Source organism: Ruditapes philippinarum, unplaced genomic scaffold, assembly GCF_026571515.1.
Source record: "Ruditapes philippinarum isolate M1 unplaced genomic scaffold, ASM2657151v2 ctg1211_1_1_1_1, whole genome shotgun sequence".
Taxonomy (NCBI): domain Eukaryota; kingdom Metazoa; phylum Mollusca; class Bivalvia; order Venerida; family Veneridae; genus Ruditapes; species Ruditapes philippinarum.
In genome coordinates this window covers 185773-204682 of record NW_026866456.1, presented here as the reverse complement: position 1 = coordinate 204682, position 18910 = coordinate 185773, and the positions used below count along the sequence as shown (strand labels likewise).

The window sequence follows — 18910 nt, the reverse complement described above, 5'->3', positions numbered from 1 at the left end:
TATATATGATGCAAAAACCTACAACACATACCGTATATTGTTTAATTCCATAAATGTTGTGTTTGTTTCGAAATTTAATAATGAATATTATATATTATCCATTGTATAAATGAGCCGCGTCACGCAAAAAACCAACATAGTGCGGTTGCGACCAGCATGGATCCAGACCAGCCTGCGCATCCGCACAGTCTGATCAGGATCCATGCTGTTCGCTTACAGACACTATAACAAGTAAATAAAATGATAGCGAACAGCATGGATCCTGATCAGACTGTGCGGATGCGCAGGCTGGTCTGGATCCATGCTTGTCGCAAACCTATTATGTTGGTTTTGTCATGACGCGGCTCAAATGTATTCATTCGCGTCGCAAATCTTTCATTTCTACTCCGTTAAAGTAAATTGATGGTAGTTGATATCAAAAAGGGTATCTAATTCTTCAAAGTTTTGAAGTTTCGGATAAAGTGGGTGGGAGTTATATTAAACTTGCAAAATTTGCCATAATTGTTTTTGAAAAAGTTTATAATTACGTTGTTTGCACATTCTTATCTGCGTAAAGTGTTTTTTTATTAAAAGCGTCTAATGAATCATTTCAGAAGTAAATGATACAATATTCCCTAACAAAATACTCAATATCTACCTTAGTAAGTTTATCATGCGCAAACCACTTGACGGGAAACTTAACCTTTTAACCTGTTTGCGGCAACAAATTTTGCGCACGCAACCAATGCAGACTTAGATCAGCCGGCACATCGAAAGACGCAATGAATGAAAAACTATCATTTTAAAATGCTTCACCGTGTCCGAGCGTCTGTCTATAGATATTTAGGTAACGTTTAAGCTATGCAAAATAATAGCTTTGGCTATTATAATATATATAATATTTTCCAGGCTATTTTGCCTTATGATTGGTAATAAATGTTTCTTAAATGATGATTTAAATAACAATAAAAAATAAGGGGAATTAATAAAGATACGATGTTTTCAATATAGTTCAAACTGTTTATTTTATCAAGTCAATGTCTCGTATCAAAAACTCAACCAATGGAAAGTACCTATTTTATATGATTCTTTGTAAGTTTATGTATTATATGGTTAGACATCTTTGATCAGCTTTTAACTAACCTCACTTGCGACCCGTATAATTAAAATATGAAATTTCTCTTTGACTGTAAATGACAGAAAAACAAGACAAAAACAAAAACGTATAATTTTTGCACAAAATATATGTTTGTATTTATTTATTTTGTAGTGAAGAACATACGGAGTCACTTCGCGGGAATACGCAACAGGTATGCTGTTTATTATAAGCAACTTTATGAAAAAAAAATCAGACTCTTTTCTGTTTTTTTTTTGTAATTGTTGTCAATTATTCTTGATGTTGATGGCATTAGCGAATTAGATAGAGATAAATTGATGTGGCGCAGCGTATTTAATACTACATTGCTATAGCAGAATGAATTAGTTGGTTGGATCGAGTAAGTGTATTAGAGGAAATATATACGATACGAAATATTTTCAAGAGTAGGGACACACTAGAAGAAAATACAGTATTCTATATGTGATTTGTAATTACCCTCCAAACCCTAAACCTTTTGGTGGCCATGCATGCAGTCTGATTATCATCTGCCCACTTTGCTATTCAGTCTGTTCACACTTTGCAATTTTCAATAAAAATGGTGAAATGTGTTCCAGTTTGAAAGATAGAAAAGTCCATTTAAGATAGCGGCGAGGGTTATATTGCAAACAACCGTTTATATATGACCATATAACCTGTAAAAATCTTTATAACTAATAATAATATAAACGTCACGATTATCCAATGAAACGCGGCGTTACAATCGTGCAGTATATAAACGTCACGATTATTTAACGAAAAGTGACATTACAATATACACGGCTGTTGTCAATTTACGAAGAAATCTCACTTTCAAAAAGGAAGTTTGCTGTACATATATTATAAATACGAAATTACGATGGTGAAAAGTCGAAACCACGATGATGAAAAGTCGAAAATTCGATGGTGAAAACTCGCAACACACACATAAATCGAAACAACGAAAATACGACGGTGAAAGTCGTTTCGAAGCGTACTCTTCGTCATCAATAATGGTGTATTCCTAATTTAAACTCTTAAGTGAGAATTTTTAATCAAAATGTTTGATACGAAAATATACTGTCTCGATTTAATACCAGCTAGGCTTCATAAAATATGTGATGGCCCTATAAATATTATTTTAACAACAAGTACATATCTTATCAGTGTACGCATTAAACACAAATTGAGAGGCCAGGCTGTTACCATATTAAGATTCTTATTAAGAAAGTCGTGTTGTTCTGTACTGTTGTCGTAGATTTACATTATACTTTCCCGCGCTACTTTGTACGTAAATGGCGCTTTGTGATACGTTGACGTCTATGACGTCATTATTGTATTTCAGTGTTGTTGTTATTGTTTGACGTACATACTTGTAGTAAACTGAGAAAAGACAGACTGTAGTACTTTATCAACCAATATACGATAACTGTATTTCGTTCTAAAGTTGAGAAGACAGACATGTTTTCTTTTATTTGTTTGTTATTTGCATTTACAACATCCTGTCTCGCTAAATCTACCCCGCCTACATTAAAGCACGTATGTGTTCGTGATGGGAAGACTTACCAAATAGGAGAGAGATTTCGGCCGACTCCTTGTGAACATTGTTTTTGCAGTGCTGATGGTCATCATATGTGTGCTATTGTCGATTGCTTCTTCACACCATGTGTTGACGCCGTACATGATCCTAAAAAATGCTGCCCTCAGTGTCCTAACGGTAAGAGAATTTGTTTTCATATTCTTTGCAATTATTACCAATATTTCTATCGGTAGAAGTAGAAATGTATAGAAATAACTACAGGTTTAATAAAGTATGTCTACGTGAGAATATTTAAAGAACAATTCAAGTATTTGAAGTCGCCTGAGCAATAAATTAATCTTATAACTTCACTTTTTGTATCTTTTTTTGCCCATTTCGTCATATTTTAAAGTCTTTGGTAAATATAGGTAAAGGCAAATATTCCGAATGTTTGAATCCTTGAACTCAATGAACTAGCAACATGTGGTACACACATAATGACGTAGGCCAAAATCAAGTAAATTGCTAATGAGTGGTGTAGCAACCAGTAGGGTGCCGAGGGTAAATTATCCAAACTTAAAAGGGTGTACTGTTTATCCATTACACGACAAACAAACTATTTAACTTATTACATATACAATTTGAAAATAACATTTATTGATGTTGTCATTTTTAGATTTTATATTTCAGGCGAGAACTGTAAACACTCGGACGGAACCATTATAAAGAAGGGAGAAGTATATAATCCAAATCCATATACAAGCTGCATGTGTCCACCTTCGTTTGATTTTGGATCAACACTTGCAGTATGTGATTGATTTTGATTTAAACATATTTTATTGCCAAAAATAAGACATATACATACATAAAGACAGTTTCGTACAATACAATGACATGGCATATTTGGCAAAAGGGTTGACCCACAAGTTCTCTCAACATAAGCAACGGGTCTTCCCTGATGCAATAAATAACAATAAGTTATTTTACAAGAATGACTATCAGTCAGATAGAAGCAACAAAACTCACATATATATAGTACTTGGCTTTAAAAATGATTTTAGGTAAGAAAGAACAATAAAAATGATTTACTTGCAGTATGTGCAGTGAAACCAACTGCTGCTCCAACTACTGTTGGGCGTGAACCAACTCCAGCTGCCCCCTCTCACGGCTAATGATTTAGAAAATAGATTTACTGTTGTTTTAGCTTTGCTTTTCATCTTTTCCATGGAATCATGGTGTTTATAATGAAAGTTGCATTAAATAATTTTGATTCACAATAAATGTCATTTCTTTTGTTTGTATATAATATTATCAAAGCACAGACAAAAAAACTGTATGTGGAATTACAAATGTGCTCACCTTTCTCATTTCCTCATACATATGTATAGATTTTCTGTACGAAATCTTAGCATAGAATTACTTTCACTTAAGTCTTATCTCTTAAACCCCCACTCCCTGCTGATGATGGTCCTGCAGCATAATATCATGACCCCATCTATGTCTGAAACAAGCAATCGATCGGACGTTAACAATTTTGTTTATTCTATAGTGTTTAATGGAAGCCGCATCATTACTTTATCTTAATGCAAAAAAATATAATACTGCACGTTTGTAACGTAGCTTTTCATACAAGGCTATATGTTGTCAATTTACGAAGAAATCTCACTTTTTTCTCCAAAAAGAAAGTTTGCAGCATAATAAATTCGTTACAAAGATTCCTGTGATGGGTTTTCAATCAATGAGCTTACAAACCAAAGTTATAAAGGAAGGTTTTACATTGTATTTGAATTTAACGTTCTAACATGTATTGTATACTGTTGGAACAATGGAATCAGAGAAACTTCAAGTGGCCTGGTCTAATAAAAGCTGTTGGTAAGAGATAATAAAAAACACCTGCCATCCGAATTAGCTAAATGAAACCTGAACGTTAAGTATTCAATGAAGCTGATGAGAAATTATGTAAAATATGCAATAACCTAATCAAATAATATGATAAGACTTATTATGGCTTTTGCATAGCATTTAACGATCGCTTTGTTCGCTTCTGTTTCTCCTAGTGATTATAGGAGTAATGGCTTGACTTTTTCTTCGAAACAATATATATATGGAAATTGTTTAAACATCTAGAAAAAGTTACCTGATCATGACCAGAAAGAAATTATTCTTTGCCATGGAACCAAACATGTAATATGGATTTGCTATTCAATTCTGTTCGCTTTTTGCAATTTTCCCTAAAATGATGAAAAGTGTTGTCTAAATTGAAAGATGGACAAGTTCATTTAAGGTATTTATTGAGAAAGTGGTTGAATATCTAGAAAAAAATGCATTGTTTGGACCAGGAATTTTTTTTTAATGGAAAACAAGTAGAGTCACCGTACCAGTGCTCAACCAGTTTTGCACAAAATCACATAAAAACTCTTTCAGAACAAAAAGTTTGCTGGGAAACTTATTTTTGTTACAAAGCTGGCCCTTTCTAACTCACAATAAGCTAAAGCTTTTTAAATACACAGATCAGGATACAATTTACCACGGAGTTGTATATAGGGTATAAAACCACTATATTTTTCAGGCAACCAAACCAGTGCTCGACCAGGTGGTTTTATCTCTATCAGAATTTTTATTTTTTAAAAACAGATATGACTTTTTATGTTCAACAATTCTATTTCAAAAATATTTTGAAACATTTATGTTTTAGTGTCTATAGATGTAAATATGAGAGCAAATATGATACGAAGGAAATGCTATACATTGACAAATAATAAGAGTTTATTAAATTATAAGAGTTTTGGAATTTACATATACTGGGGTGTTTGAGATTACATATTCTCATATTTTTTTTTACTAAAATCACTCTGCAAACATAGTTTAGTGTGATAATTGGTGTAATATACAAATTGTCTTCCCTTTTAGTGGTGTGTTCCCAAATTGTTTCAGTATTGCTGCCATATTTGTTTACATGTTCATAGCCCCTGCCTTTTATGGAAAGCAGGGTTTTGATAATTTTTGAGCACCTTTCCTATGGAAATCAATTGGAATCATTAGAGTAAAGGCAATTTAACAAAGTATTGTCCACATTTGCCCTTTATTATCATTATTTCAGTGTTTTAAATAGTTTTTACTGCTACTTGTATTATAGAATTGTATTTTTGTACTGTTAAATATTGCCTGCAAAATGGCCAATCTTCTATCAAGCTTGGAGTACTTGTACATGGTGTAGAGGTTACAGGTCAGGTACAAATAGCACACACAAACTCCTAGAGTTTTTCCACTTTAATGCATAAATCGTACACAAATAGAAGTATTGGTCGAGCACTGGGCTGGTCGAGCACAGGTACTGTGACTCTATATCGTAAAAGAAAAATCTGGAAAAGCGGCGATTCTTTTCGAGAGCTATAAAAAACCAAGTTTAAAAGTAAAAATTGCGACTTGGTTTGATTGAGTCTATTCTGGAGAAAAATGGAATTATCTCTATCCCCCAGCACCGACAAGCAGTCTCCACAACACTTGACATATGGTGTTATGAGTACAATATTATGGAACAGTAGAGACGCATAAAACACAATTTGAAAATGTTAGAAATTTTCCAGCGGGTTTTCAATAAAAAGTTACACATTTCTTTTTTTACTGCGTACATATTTAGGATCGCGTGAAAAAAGATATTTGTTTTAAAACAGATTCCATAAATTACTTACAAGAACCTACTAGATTCAACTAGATATAATTTATTCATTCTTTTAATGACGCCACGGGTACATTATTCGGTAGAGAAATATGTTTTAGATGCGTTGCATAACAAGAACTAATCTTTCCAATTCGTTCATGCCATCATCATCTAGAATTAATGACAATGAAGCGATTAATAAAACATGCAATAAAACACATTTATCACACACCCGTGCCGATTTTGCGACTCCGTAAATATGGTATTGCACGGCCGTGCATATATTTTGACGTGACGTCATTAGCGTTATAAAGACGCGCTAAATGTTCGCGTTATACTATAGGCGCGTCAAAGAAATATGACTCTTATTTCACTTTAAACGGTCTTTATTTTATTTATGTGATAAATAGAGGCTCGCATAATATAATTTTATTCAACTCGTGCAATAAATTCAGTATTGAACTTACACTCATTCAATATCCTCTATTTGTAAAGTATGACAGGCACATTATTTTTTGAATTGCAAGTGATATGTTACACCATAAAACCAATTGGTTTTGCAGGCAAGAAGAACTGCGCCTCATAATATAACAAGTTAGCATTTTTTGTAAGCAAAACCAAGAAGTGTGGATTAATTTTTTGTAACTCATCTTATTCATAAAGTACTTGTAATCAGAATACAATACATGTTATGTACAGTACTTGTACTGCACACACACATAGTACAAGTGCAGTTCTTGATATGTTTCGAGGAAATGAATACTGTTGCTATCTGCTCATTTGTAACTGAAACTTTAATTCGTGGTATCAAATGACTGATATCAAATGAGATAATGTTTCGTACACTGATATTTCCAACACACTTTGATATTTTAAAACACTATTTATGAGCTAATTTCGGTAATACCATGCTTATTAATACTTGCGTTCCCGTTAGACGTAACCTTTTCGATTATCCATCAATAATAATTTTCTGATGGCATATTGCTGATGTCTGAAAATTAGAGACATAATAGGGTTTCTGGTAGATTGCTATTATAACAATTAGGTGAACTGAAAGAAAACGCTTCGGCATTTTTGCGATGTACTCTTCATTAGTTTGGAGTTTTGTTTCTTTACAGAGATAAAACACGAAGCTATTGCCCAATGGAAATGATCTCCAGAGGCCCGCACGACACGGTCGCGTTTTTTTGTTCTTTCTGTATATAAAGTATGCAAATGAAATACTGAAATATTTTAAGAACCACCCGTTAAACACCATTTGTCTGATTCCGTTGCGAATAAATTCTTGCATTAGTGTGCGGTTTCTTTGCAGCAATATAAGACAGATTTCATTAATAAACCAACAAGTTTCTTGACAGCGAGGAAGCGCGAACATTGAAACGTTTACATGGCAATGGTCACATTTTGCCCTTAACTCATTCGTACGCCATATAATTATGACTGAATTGACAACTTGTATTCCTTTAGAGTGATGATGACCGGATTATGTATAAAATGACAGTAGCCACTGTGGTCACTGTAATGCTAGGTCACTTTCATGTCGGGAGGCCCCAAGTACTGTGTTTCTTTTTCTTATAAAGGTAAAATTATGTATGAAATGAGACAAACGTGTGGTACATCATACATCTATAACTAGACTTAGAATGAAATGTACAGGAGCGTTAGTACGAGTTTAACGGTAAATATCATTCTTATTGTACATGGGTAAAAATCAAATTGCGGGACGTAAGTACAATAATTGCAGTATTTATTGTGTTTCGAGCCCATTGGAAGTAAATTTATTTACGGGGTTATAAGTACTTCGTCATCAATGGTGCTTTGTTAAAACATAATTATTTTATATTTTATCAAGTACATGTCAAATATTTTTTTAGGGCAACAATGATCTTTTTTTTACATCAATGGTGCTAAGAAATGTTTTGTCAAAATAAGGAAATTTATGCTGGCGTGCGGTATATCTGGTTTAGTAATTCAACAACATTAGTGTAAGCACGATCGGTTAATCACAAGCGGATTAACGTAAGTCTAGTTGATTTACATACTTTTGGTATCTCCTCAGATTATTACATTATTCAGAAATGATAATGTTAATATGTACTTCTTTCTCCTTTGGGAATGACTTCTTCGTCATTTAAACATTTTACTTTCACTATGTCGTAGACATCAATAAATTATCCCACAGAAATACTTATAAAACGCTCCAATTTAGTTTTGTTTTTTGTAGTAAAAATGGATGTGACCCTTAATGATTTAATGGTATCTCTCTTCTCATACGATTCGAAGTGACAAATACATTTCAAATACTTAAATGACTTTGACATACATATTTATATCATCATCTTTATCTAGAGTTACGCTGTTTTTATTGAAACTGGTCGTTGAGATTTGCACTTGACTCTCTCACAATATAATTTAATCAGTTGAAATACACACTTTATAACGGAAGGAAGATCAAACTGCAGTTCTTTTATTTGAAGTTGGATAACCAACGAAAAGAGATTAGAAATATTAGGCTATTTCAGGACATTTTGTGAACGTAGATTGTACTGATCTGAGTGCATTTACCGGACTTCACGTTACAGAAGCTACTTTTAAATCAAACATATGATGCGCACTTGAGATTTTTCTCCAAAATGACAATGGCAATAGATATGGCATGTTATAGTTTATCCACTACCACTACCACTACCACCACCACCACCACTACCATCACCACTATCACGACAACAACAACAACAACAACAACATGACGTTTCATTCTTATTACGTGTAAGTACTATAATGTAGTATTTATGGTGTTTCTGTTGAATTTGTTTACAGGGACATATGTACTATTATTTCGTCAATGCTTATAAATGGCCACGGACGCCGCAATTTAACAAAGATAAGTGTAAACAAATGTATTGCGGTATTTGTGGTTATTTCCTAGTATTCCAACTAGATGATTGAAGGTTGATCGGTATAATATAGCTTAATTCCTTTTTTGTCGTAAAACTACTCCATTTTGATATACCCACAGACTCTTTCATTATTTGTATCATAGTTTGGGGACCTTTCTGTTGAAAAAGTGTCATAGTTAAATCGTATACATATACATGCACAGTGCGGTAACTGGAGTGCAGGTATCAGTTACCCGCACTCCAGATCATGCCCGTTGATTGGCTCATTTTTGCTGGGGTTTACATATTGTGTTTTTTTGTTTGACTATGATACAAAAGAGAAAGAACACCAAAACACTCGGCAATCTGATTTATACTCGGGGGCTACGCCCCCTCGTACAAATCAGATAGCCTCGTGTTTCGGTGCTCTTTCTATTACTTAGAAATGATATCCTTCCGTCTCTATTGAGAATTGCTACTCCGTCTTTCAAACATGTTACTTTCATAATGTCGTAGACATCAATAAATTATCTTAAAATTTGTTTGGTAACTACGCATTACTACGAAAGCCTAATAGTGTCAAATAAAATAAAAAAAATAAAAATGCAAAGGCGTTATAACGCGAATAAAGGCGTTATTACGCGAATCAAAAGGCGTAATAACGCGAATAAAGGCGTTATAACGCGAATCAAAAGGCGTAATAACGCGAAAAAAGGCGTTATAACGTGAATCAAAAGGCGTAATAACGCGAATAAAGGCGTTATAACGCGAATCAAAAGGCATAGTAACGCCTTTATTCGCGTTATATAACGCGAATCAAAAGGCGTTATAACGCGAATAAAGGCGTTATAACGCGAATCAAAAGGCGTAGTAAAGCCTTTTTTCGCGTTATAACGCGAATCAAAAGGCGTAATAACGCGAATAAAGGCGTTATAACGCAAATCAAAAGGCGTAATAACGCGAATAAAGGCGTAATAGCGCGAATCAAAAGGCGTTATAACGCGAATAAAGGCGTAGTTACGCAAATCAAAAGGCGTAGTAACGCGAATAAAGGCGTAGTAACGCGAACCAAAAGGCGCAATAACGCAAATTAAAACGCATTATAATGCCAATTTAATACCGTATTTATACTAATCAAATTGCCTAGTAACGCGAGAAAGGAAGACCAATATTGATCTGAATTTATTGCTCAAGATATAAACTCGTATAGAATAATACAATATACATTTACAATAACTATCATTCCATTTGCACAGTAATAATGCAAACTATTTGTCATAAACTAATGAAGACTCTTTAATATTTGCCAATATAAGATGACTTGGTGTCTTATAGGTCCATTGGACTGGACTTAAATAAAGTTACTCTGAATTCACATGTATCACATCATTGATTTTAAACACGTCACTATAGTAAATGAATTTCTTTTCTTATCTTTTCTTTTCTTTTCTTATATCTTATCTTATCTTATATGTGCGTCATATGTTCAATTATCTACGGATATGTCCTGTATAATTACTTAATAACCTGTAGTATCTTCTAATTATGTGAATGTCGTTCCCAATTACGCCATAGGTAATAGGCTATAGGTAACAAGATTTTGAAAAAAACGTAAGGTATAAGTAAATCACATTAGGGTGAAAGTATATCTTAATTATTGATAGGTATGCTTAGAAGGGTGAAAGTGTTTCTGTTAAGTTACAATTATAGGAGACATTGTCTTCTTTGTCCTTGTAGAAAAGTATCTAATGTTGGGTGATAGTAACCTCTAATCCAACGAAAGCATTTCCTAATAAAAGATTAAAAAAAAAATCAAACTGTGGTCTTAGGACGTATCCGTACAGAATTGAAAATAAAACGTACATCTTGATCAATTCATTTAGATCAACATTGTTCTTCCTTTCTTACATGACTAGGCCATTGTTTGGAATTTATATGGTATAAAATTAGCGTTATTTGTTTTGCGTTATTACGCCCTTTGTTTCGCGTAATAACGCAAATAAATTGTAGAAAAGAATTGCCTTTATTCGCGTTATTACGCCTTTTGATTCGCGTTATTACGCCCTTTGTTTCGCGTGATAACGCAAATAAAGGCGTTAAAACACGAATTGAAAGGCGTTTTAACGCGAATTAAAAGGCGTAATAACGCGAATAAAGGCGTTATAACGCGAATAGAAAGGCGTAATAACGCCTTTATTCGCGTAATAACGCGAATCAAAATGCGTAATAACGCGAATCAAAGTCGTAAAAAACGCAAATAAAGGCGTTATAACGCGAATTGAAAGGCGTAATAACGCGAATTAAGGCGTTATTACGCGAATTGAAAGGCGTAATAACGCCTTTATTTGCGTAATAACGCAAAACAATAGGCGTAATTACGCGAATCAAAAGGCGTAATAACGCGAATAAAGGCGTTATAACGCGAATCAAAAGGCGTAATAACGCGAACCAAAAGGCGTAATAATGCAAAACAAAAGGCGTTATAACGCTAATTTAATACCATATAAATTCGAAACAGTGGCCTAGTAATGTATGGAAGGAAGAACAATGTTGATTTAAATGAATTGATCTAGATGTGCGTTTTATTATATGCTCGAAAGAATTTCGGGCATGTTATGTTATACCCCCTGGCGTCCGTCCGTGCGAGCAAACATTTTGGGTTAAGGGGCTATATAACAGTAAAAAGAACAAAAGAGAACAATAGGTTCATTCCGTTATCAAAGGGTTTATGGGCTAGTAGACCTTAAGAAAACAAAGAAAATAACAAAGAAAATAGCCCCTAAACCCAAAATGTTTGAACGTCCGTCCGTCCGTCCGTCCGTTAGCAATTTGGTTTCCGGAGCATAACTTAAGTTCCATTTGGCCCACAATATTCAAACTTCATAGGGGGATTGTTATTTGAAGGAGGTAATACTTTATGACCTATAAGTCACCAAGTCATCTTATATTGGCAAATATTAAAGAGTCTTCATTAGTTTATGACAAATAGTTTGCATTATTACTGTGCAAATGGAATGATAGTTATTGTAAATGTATATTGTATTATTCTATAGGAGTTTAAATCTTGAGCAATAAATTCAGATCAATATTGGTCTTCCTTTCTCGCGTTACTAGGCAATTTGATAAGTATAAATATGGTATTAAATTGGCATTATAATGCGTTTTAATTTGCGTTATTACGCCTTTTGGTTCGCGTTACTACGCCTTCATTCGCGTTACTACGCCTTTTGATTTGCGTTATTACGCCTTTATTCGCGTTATAACGCCATTTGATTCGCGTTATCACGCCTTTATTCGCGTTATTACGCCTTTTGATTCGCGTTATAACGCCTTTATTCGCGTTATTACGCCTTTTGATTCGCGTTATAACGCCTTTATTCGCGTTGCTACGCCTTTATTCGCGTTATTACGCCTTTTGGTTCGCGTTATAACGCCTTTATTCGCGTTATCACGCTTTTGATTCGCGTTATAACGCCTTTACTCGCGTTATTACGCCTTTTGATTCGCGTAATAATGCCTTTATTCACGTTATAACGCCTTTGCATATTTATTTTTTTATTTTATCTGACACTATTAGGCTTTCGTACATTACAGACGTGGACAAGCCAAACAATATAGCAGACACAATTCAGATACAAACGAAAATTTATGATCGCCTTTTATTCCGCGTATACATAGAGAATAATAGGTTGGTGCCGTGGATGGAGAAAGTTTATCTGGCGAGGCGGAGGAATTTATTGGGTGAGCCGAAGGCCGAAGGCTCACCCAATAAATTCCTCCGCCTCGCCAGATAAACTTTCTCCATCCACGGCCAGATAAACTTTCTCCATCCACGGTTCGGCTCACCCAATAAATTCCTCCGCCTCGCCAGATAAACTTTCTCCATCCACGGCACCAATCTATTATTCTATTTATCCTGTCACCGTTTTTTTTAAAGAATTTTATTAGGCAAACTACCTTTAATCACACTATCGGAAATGTTTCTATATAAACAAAGAAGGCCCGAAGCGTGCATTATTCTACAACAATGCACTCGCCGTTCTTATTATCTCCCTGTGTATTTTCACATTGAGGGCGCCATTTTGTTTGAAAAATGTGATAAATAAAAACAATTTTTTGTCGAATTTTGTTGTGAAAACTATCTAGAATGAAAGAAAATGGTCTAACTAAGAAAATGAATTCGAACACCAATATCTTTTATTCAGTCGTTAACGCTGTACAGACGTTTAAAGTATGAGTGAGACTAAATAAAGGATTGGAGCACCACACTTAATACCGTATTCCGGTATATACCGGACAAGGCGCTTGAATCGTAAAATGCCAAAATCTTGTTTTTTTACGCAACGGAATGAACTTTAATAGGTCTTCTTCATCTTTTCACACTGATTTATGTATGATAATGCATGAAAAATGTTAAAATCAGCGAAAAAAACGATATTTGTCTATTTTGTGATCATGATTTCTGCAAGCGTCTAGAGGTACTGCTCCAATCCTGTATTGAGCTAAATCCTTAAAGTATTGTTTACGTGACGTCACAATGTAGCGCCAAACAGCACGTGCAAAACAATCAAATCAAGTACGCTATTTTAATGTCGCAAACGAGTTAAGTTTTACATTTATTTCACTTTTAATAATTGTTATTTCGCTTGAAAAATTATAGAGTGAAATAAAATAAACATCAACGTTTCCAAAATTCGTTATTCTACACACAGAAGATTTAACGACAGTTTTTATATTTTTTCTTGAAAAGTAGTCCGGCAAACATGCATACCACGTGATCAAGTGCCGTAGATCAGTAAAAATATACGACACCTTGTTATCGGGTCGAAATTGATACAAGTGACAGGATAAATTGACGTATTTGTATATCTTAACTATCAGTGCCTTATTATGCGCTAAAAATCATGTGAATTTTAATTAATCCCTTTTCTCTTATGAACTCCACCCCCTAAACAACAACAACAACAACAACAACAACAACAACAACAACAACAACAACAACAACAACAACAACAACAACAACAACAATTGATTTTTTAAAAAGAAACTTTGTCGCTAACCTTGGCAACAATTTTGTACAAGAAAATTGTCGTCTGCGTGTTGCCCTGTACCTATGATATGAATCACGTTAATAAAACATGCTTTCTCCGTATATCAGTCTATAACGTGCAATGAGAAATGCATTAAGAAACTGACATAAATTAATATTAAAATACTTCTAAACATGCATTCAAATAATCACGGGGAAGCTTTTGTTGTTGAAAGATAGATTCTAAATTGTTTTTCATTGTGTTTGTCAACTGTGTTTAATGTATTTTCCTTTGATTTATCATGCCATTCACTCATTGTTTTTGTATCCGCCACACAACGAAAGTAAGTTGGATAAACTTTTCCGTGTTTCCGGCCGGACCAACAAATGGTTTATGAGCTTAATTTCGTTAACGGAGGAAACTTCATAAACTGTTGTGGTAATTGTCATCGCTTAATGTGAAAAAATGCAAAAGATAAAGAAAAAACCTATTTACCTATGATTTTGAACGTCCGGCCATCTGTGTTCCGTAGCGTTTTGTTTGTCTTATGTATAACTAAAAAGTATTAAAAATATCTTAAATCTCCACACAGAAAGAAAGGGGATTTGCCCAAGGACCATAACTCTCCTTTTTATAATTTCTGGGTTATTATCGTACATATCTTTTCATAATTAGCTAGTGTCTTGAGTTTATCTCAAGACGTAATAGATAGGAAGCGAAAGGTTTTTGTCAAGACTTCTTTTTCTTTTTACGATGGAGTTCCCCAAGGCTCGGTCCTTCGGCCTCTTATTTTTGATATACGGAAACGATATAGCCGATTCCCTCTTAAGACACTTTGCTGACGATAGTTCTGTAGCAATGTCATCAAACAATATGAAAACAATCGGAGACGCTCTTAATCACGAACTTGATAACGTTCTGACTAGATCTAAACAATGGTTAATAAACTTCAACCAAGACCACCATTTAGGTGTTACATTTTGCAAAGACGGAAACTGGCATGAATCGTCTCCTCTGCACCAAAAAATCTATATTCAATGAAAGTGATATAATTCAAAGGTAAAAATCCTATTTTTGTCCAAGGACTAAATAAACGTCATTACTATGGGATTTATGTATACGAGTACAACATGATTTTCTTTAGAACTATTTGAAAGATAATATTATTCCTAACTTAAATATTTCTTCATTACTCAGCTGCATCATTATGATTTTCAGGATGACGTCAGCTGTCCGACTAAAATGATAGTGACCATCTGAGCTGGCGTTGCTTGCTAAAATAAGGTGATGTAGAAAAGGTAAACAAATTGATTGCTACATTTCGGGCTTAGCAATTCAACGACATTTGTGTTACCACTGTCACTAAATAACCAGTAAATTTATTTGTGTCTCGTAAAAGTACTCCATTTTTATTATCCCCCTGACTATTCCATTATTTAGAAATGATAACATGATTAATATGTACTGTAATCTATTTTCATTTGAGAATTACTTCAATTCCTTTCAAACACTTGGCTGTCACTATGTCGTAGACTTCAGTAAATAACCTTACGGATCTGCTTAAATAAAAACTACTTTAATTAAAAAGTTCTTTACTTTTTGATCAATTCAACTTAAGCTGATTCATTGGCATCTGGTATTCTCATGTTTCAAGTACATTTCAAATATTAACAAATTGCAAACACTTATCTTACATTGTTAAAATTAAGCCTACACTTGTATCAGTATGCGCATACCTGCAGCACCGGACATTTAACTAATGATAAATGTTGCAGTATTTACTCTTTGGAACTGGTATTGTACTGAGAGCCAGTCAACAGCCAAGTACATGAACAATTTTCATAACACTTAGGAGATAAAATTGCTTTGATGTATAAAATTAAATTTTCAGCGTTACAGTCCGTAAGATTTTGCACTTTTTTCTTAATATTTATGTAGTTAATAAATCACTATTTCATCAGAAAAGAATCAAACTGAACAAAGCAAAAAATGTAAGAAAACATTACTTATTTCATTTAAGTCTTAAAATTATCGACCTCATAAATCACTATGCAAATTTTGTAAAATTTCAAATCCGTAAGGAGAAATTCTGTTCAATTATTAAATGTCTGGTAGTAGGTAATATATATATCTTTAATACTTATAGAAGAAGGCGTGTTCTTACACCTACTTTTTGATTGTTAATGAAATATTTTCTGATAAAAAGACATATAGTTTTTGCACAAAATACGTCTTTATTGTGAACAACATTATGAGTCTCGTTGCGAGGAAATGTATGCAGTTAATTTCCAGCAACATTATGTACTTTGCGTGAAAAAATCAGAACACCTTTTTCTGCTTTTTATGACTTGTGGTAATCGATGACAGAAATTCTTGATGTTAATGGCATTAGCGAATTAGTTAGAAATAAATTCTTATGATGCAACGTATTTATATTACATTGCTGTACCAGACGTAACCAAATGAATACGATAATTGGATCGAGTGAATTTATTAGGGGTAATATACGATATGAATTATCATATCCCATGCCAGATTAAATTTCCTTTGAATGTATTCTATTACTGGATTTATATTCATCCTGTTCATATTAAGCCTTCGACAAATTCTCCTCATGTAATCAGTGCAGATCAAGATCAACCGACGAACGAGGACATAATTACTTTTATTTTGATATAAATTTTGTTTGTAGTACATTGGCTTAGCAAAAAATAACAACAAGGATATAAACAAATTTACCGCGGCTTTTCTGGTTGGAGTAGTGCTCAAACAAGCAAAAATGTATCCATTGTTTGTTTGTTTTTTTTTGAAAAAAAAAAAGGAAAAAAAACAACAAAAAAACAAAACAAAAACAAAACAAAAAAAAACAAGCGTTTTCCCTGTGTCTCGTAAAACTACTCATTTTAATATCCCTTCAGACTGTTCTATTATAAAAAATGATAACCTTATTATGTTTCCTTTCTTCTTTGGAAAATATTTCTCTGTCTTTCAAAAATGTTACTTTCACTATGTCGTAGACATCAATAAATCACCTTACATTTTGTTTGTAGACTACGAATTGAACAAATGTCACATAACAGTCAAACATATAGCGGAAGCTTCTCCGAAAAAAAGAAAGAAAAGAAATACTGTAAAGAAATTTAAATAGGTCATATATCGTGTATATTTTTAGTTTCAACAACATATATTGTAACAGATTCATTTCCAGTGTCCAGAAAAACGCAATTCATATTATCAAGTTGTTTATTTTAATATTTTGTTTTTATATTAGAAAAGACCGACTTTCGAACAATTGATGAATGTAAAATAAACAACTGATTTATTCAAAAGGAAACCTTTTTTCAATAACCTTGGCAACAATTTTATGTTTTCCATAAGAGGAGTGTCGTCTGCGTTTTGGCATTGTAAACACTTGAGATAATGCATACACTTGTACCAGCATTGTAACACCTGCAGCACTTGACAACTAATGAATAAATATTGCTGTATTTACTCTTTGACATTGGAATTTTACTGAGAGTTAGTCGTCAGCCAGTTCAAGTATTATTTTGATTAAACATATGATGTACAAGTGCTCTGATGTATAAAATTTATCAGTTTATCAATATGCATACTGTTTTCAGCGGAACGGGCCATATGATTTTGCACTTATTTCTACATAAACATTTACTCCTTGCATTTCCAGTAACGCAAGAATGTGCAAATAACGTAAAGGAAAAGCCGAATCTGTGCAACGCTAACACACAGTAAGTAAACGAACCAAATATTTTATTCTTAATAAAATTTAAAGACATGAATTAGCGCATACTTCTGCTACGACAATGTACTTTAACCAGAATTATATTTTTTATAGAAATATGTTTATTTTTTTAGATCATTCAATACATGAGAAAGGCAAATTGATTACCGTTTCGAAGGTGACTTTTGTGTTTCGTCAAATAAATATGTACATTTAACACATTTAAAACATTATTGTTTTCATATTCTGTATACCTAAAAATCTGGAAACAAAGTGATCCCTCGAAAGCATTAATCATTACAAAATTACATTGCAGACTCGGTTTGATTGAGTCTGTACATGAGGGATAATGAATACGTGCAAATCCCTAATGCCCCCTTGCACCGGCTTGAGCGGTACCCAATTTTCAATACAGTGCTGGCATCAATGATCCAGAAGGACCAGAAAAATAAAACAACACTGAAGTGAAGTACGGGGCAACTTTTTACAGCTGCAACACAGCACTTGACACATGCTGTTGTGAAGTATACAACTACAAGCGACTATAACAAAAGAAAGAAGCTGGTAAAAAAATAATTAGCTACTTTTAATGAGACAACTGCCGTTGCCTCTGTGCTGCATTCACGAATCCGGCGTTACCTCGTATAAATGGTCTCAATTACGTTTTATCTGCTAGATTGAGTGCAATATGACACGAGTAGATTGGAAAATGCCTCAGGGACACCGAATATAAAAAAATCATAAAGTAATATGTACGTTTTTGTATTTAAAGATTTCAACGAAACAAAAAATCACCAATACGCTAGTCAGGTCATCATTTTCACGAATGTCTCAGCAACCATATGCGCTAATCATTTCTTCCAATGTGGCGTACAATAAAAAATAATGGTCCAGTTACTTATCGCGGTGCTCGTTTTAGCCACTAAGTTGCACAATTATACGTTACTTTTGGCCAATTCCTGCGTAATTTTCACAAACCTGCGTTA

The 18910-nt window shown here is 33.7% G+C and overlaps 1 protein-coding gene across 4 annotated transcripts; it reads left to right on the top strand.

The window, feature by feature from the left end:
• Positions 1-2437: 2437 nt before the first annotated feature.
• LOC132732553 (von Willebrand factor C domain-containing protein 2-like) lies at positions 2438-17889 on the top strand. 4 transcript variants are annotated; one of them, XM_060719031.1, is made up of 3 exons: positions 2438-2810; positions 3303-3418; positions 8151-8222. In XM_060719031.1, exons 1-3 carry the CDS (start codon positions 2555-2557, stop codon positions 8205-8207), a joined length of 429 nt encoding a protein of 142 aa, XP_060575014.1. In that variant the 5' UTR covers positions 2438-2554; the 3' UTR covers positions 8208-8222. The 4 variants fall into 4 exon arrangements, with proteins under 4 accessions (XP_060575014.1, XP_060575015.1, XP_060575017.1 ...); XM_060719032.1 differs by lacking the exon at positions 8151-8222 and adding an exon at positions 15404-15550 and having other exon boundaries at positions 2440-2810; XM_060719034.1 differs by lacking the exon at positions 8151-8222 and adding an exon at positions 17871-17889 and having other exon boundaries at positions 2442-2810.
• The last annotated feature ends 1021 nt before the right edge of the window (positions 17890-18910 follow it).

Coding starts and splice junctions, on each gene's coding strand:
- LOC132732553 (XM_060719031.1), top strand. CDS start 2,555: ATGTTTTCTTTTATTTGTTTGTTATTTGCATTTACAACATCCTGTCTC. Junction 2,811..3,302: donor CTGCCCTCAGTGTCCTAACG/GTAAGAGAATTT, acceptor TTTATATTTCAG/GCGAGAACTGTAAACACTCG. Junction 3,419..8,150: donor ATTTTGGATCAACACTTGCA/GTATGTGATTGA, acceptor ATATTTTTTTAG/GGCAACAATGATCTTTTTTT.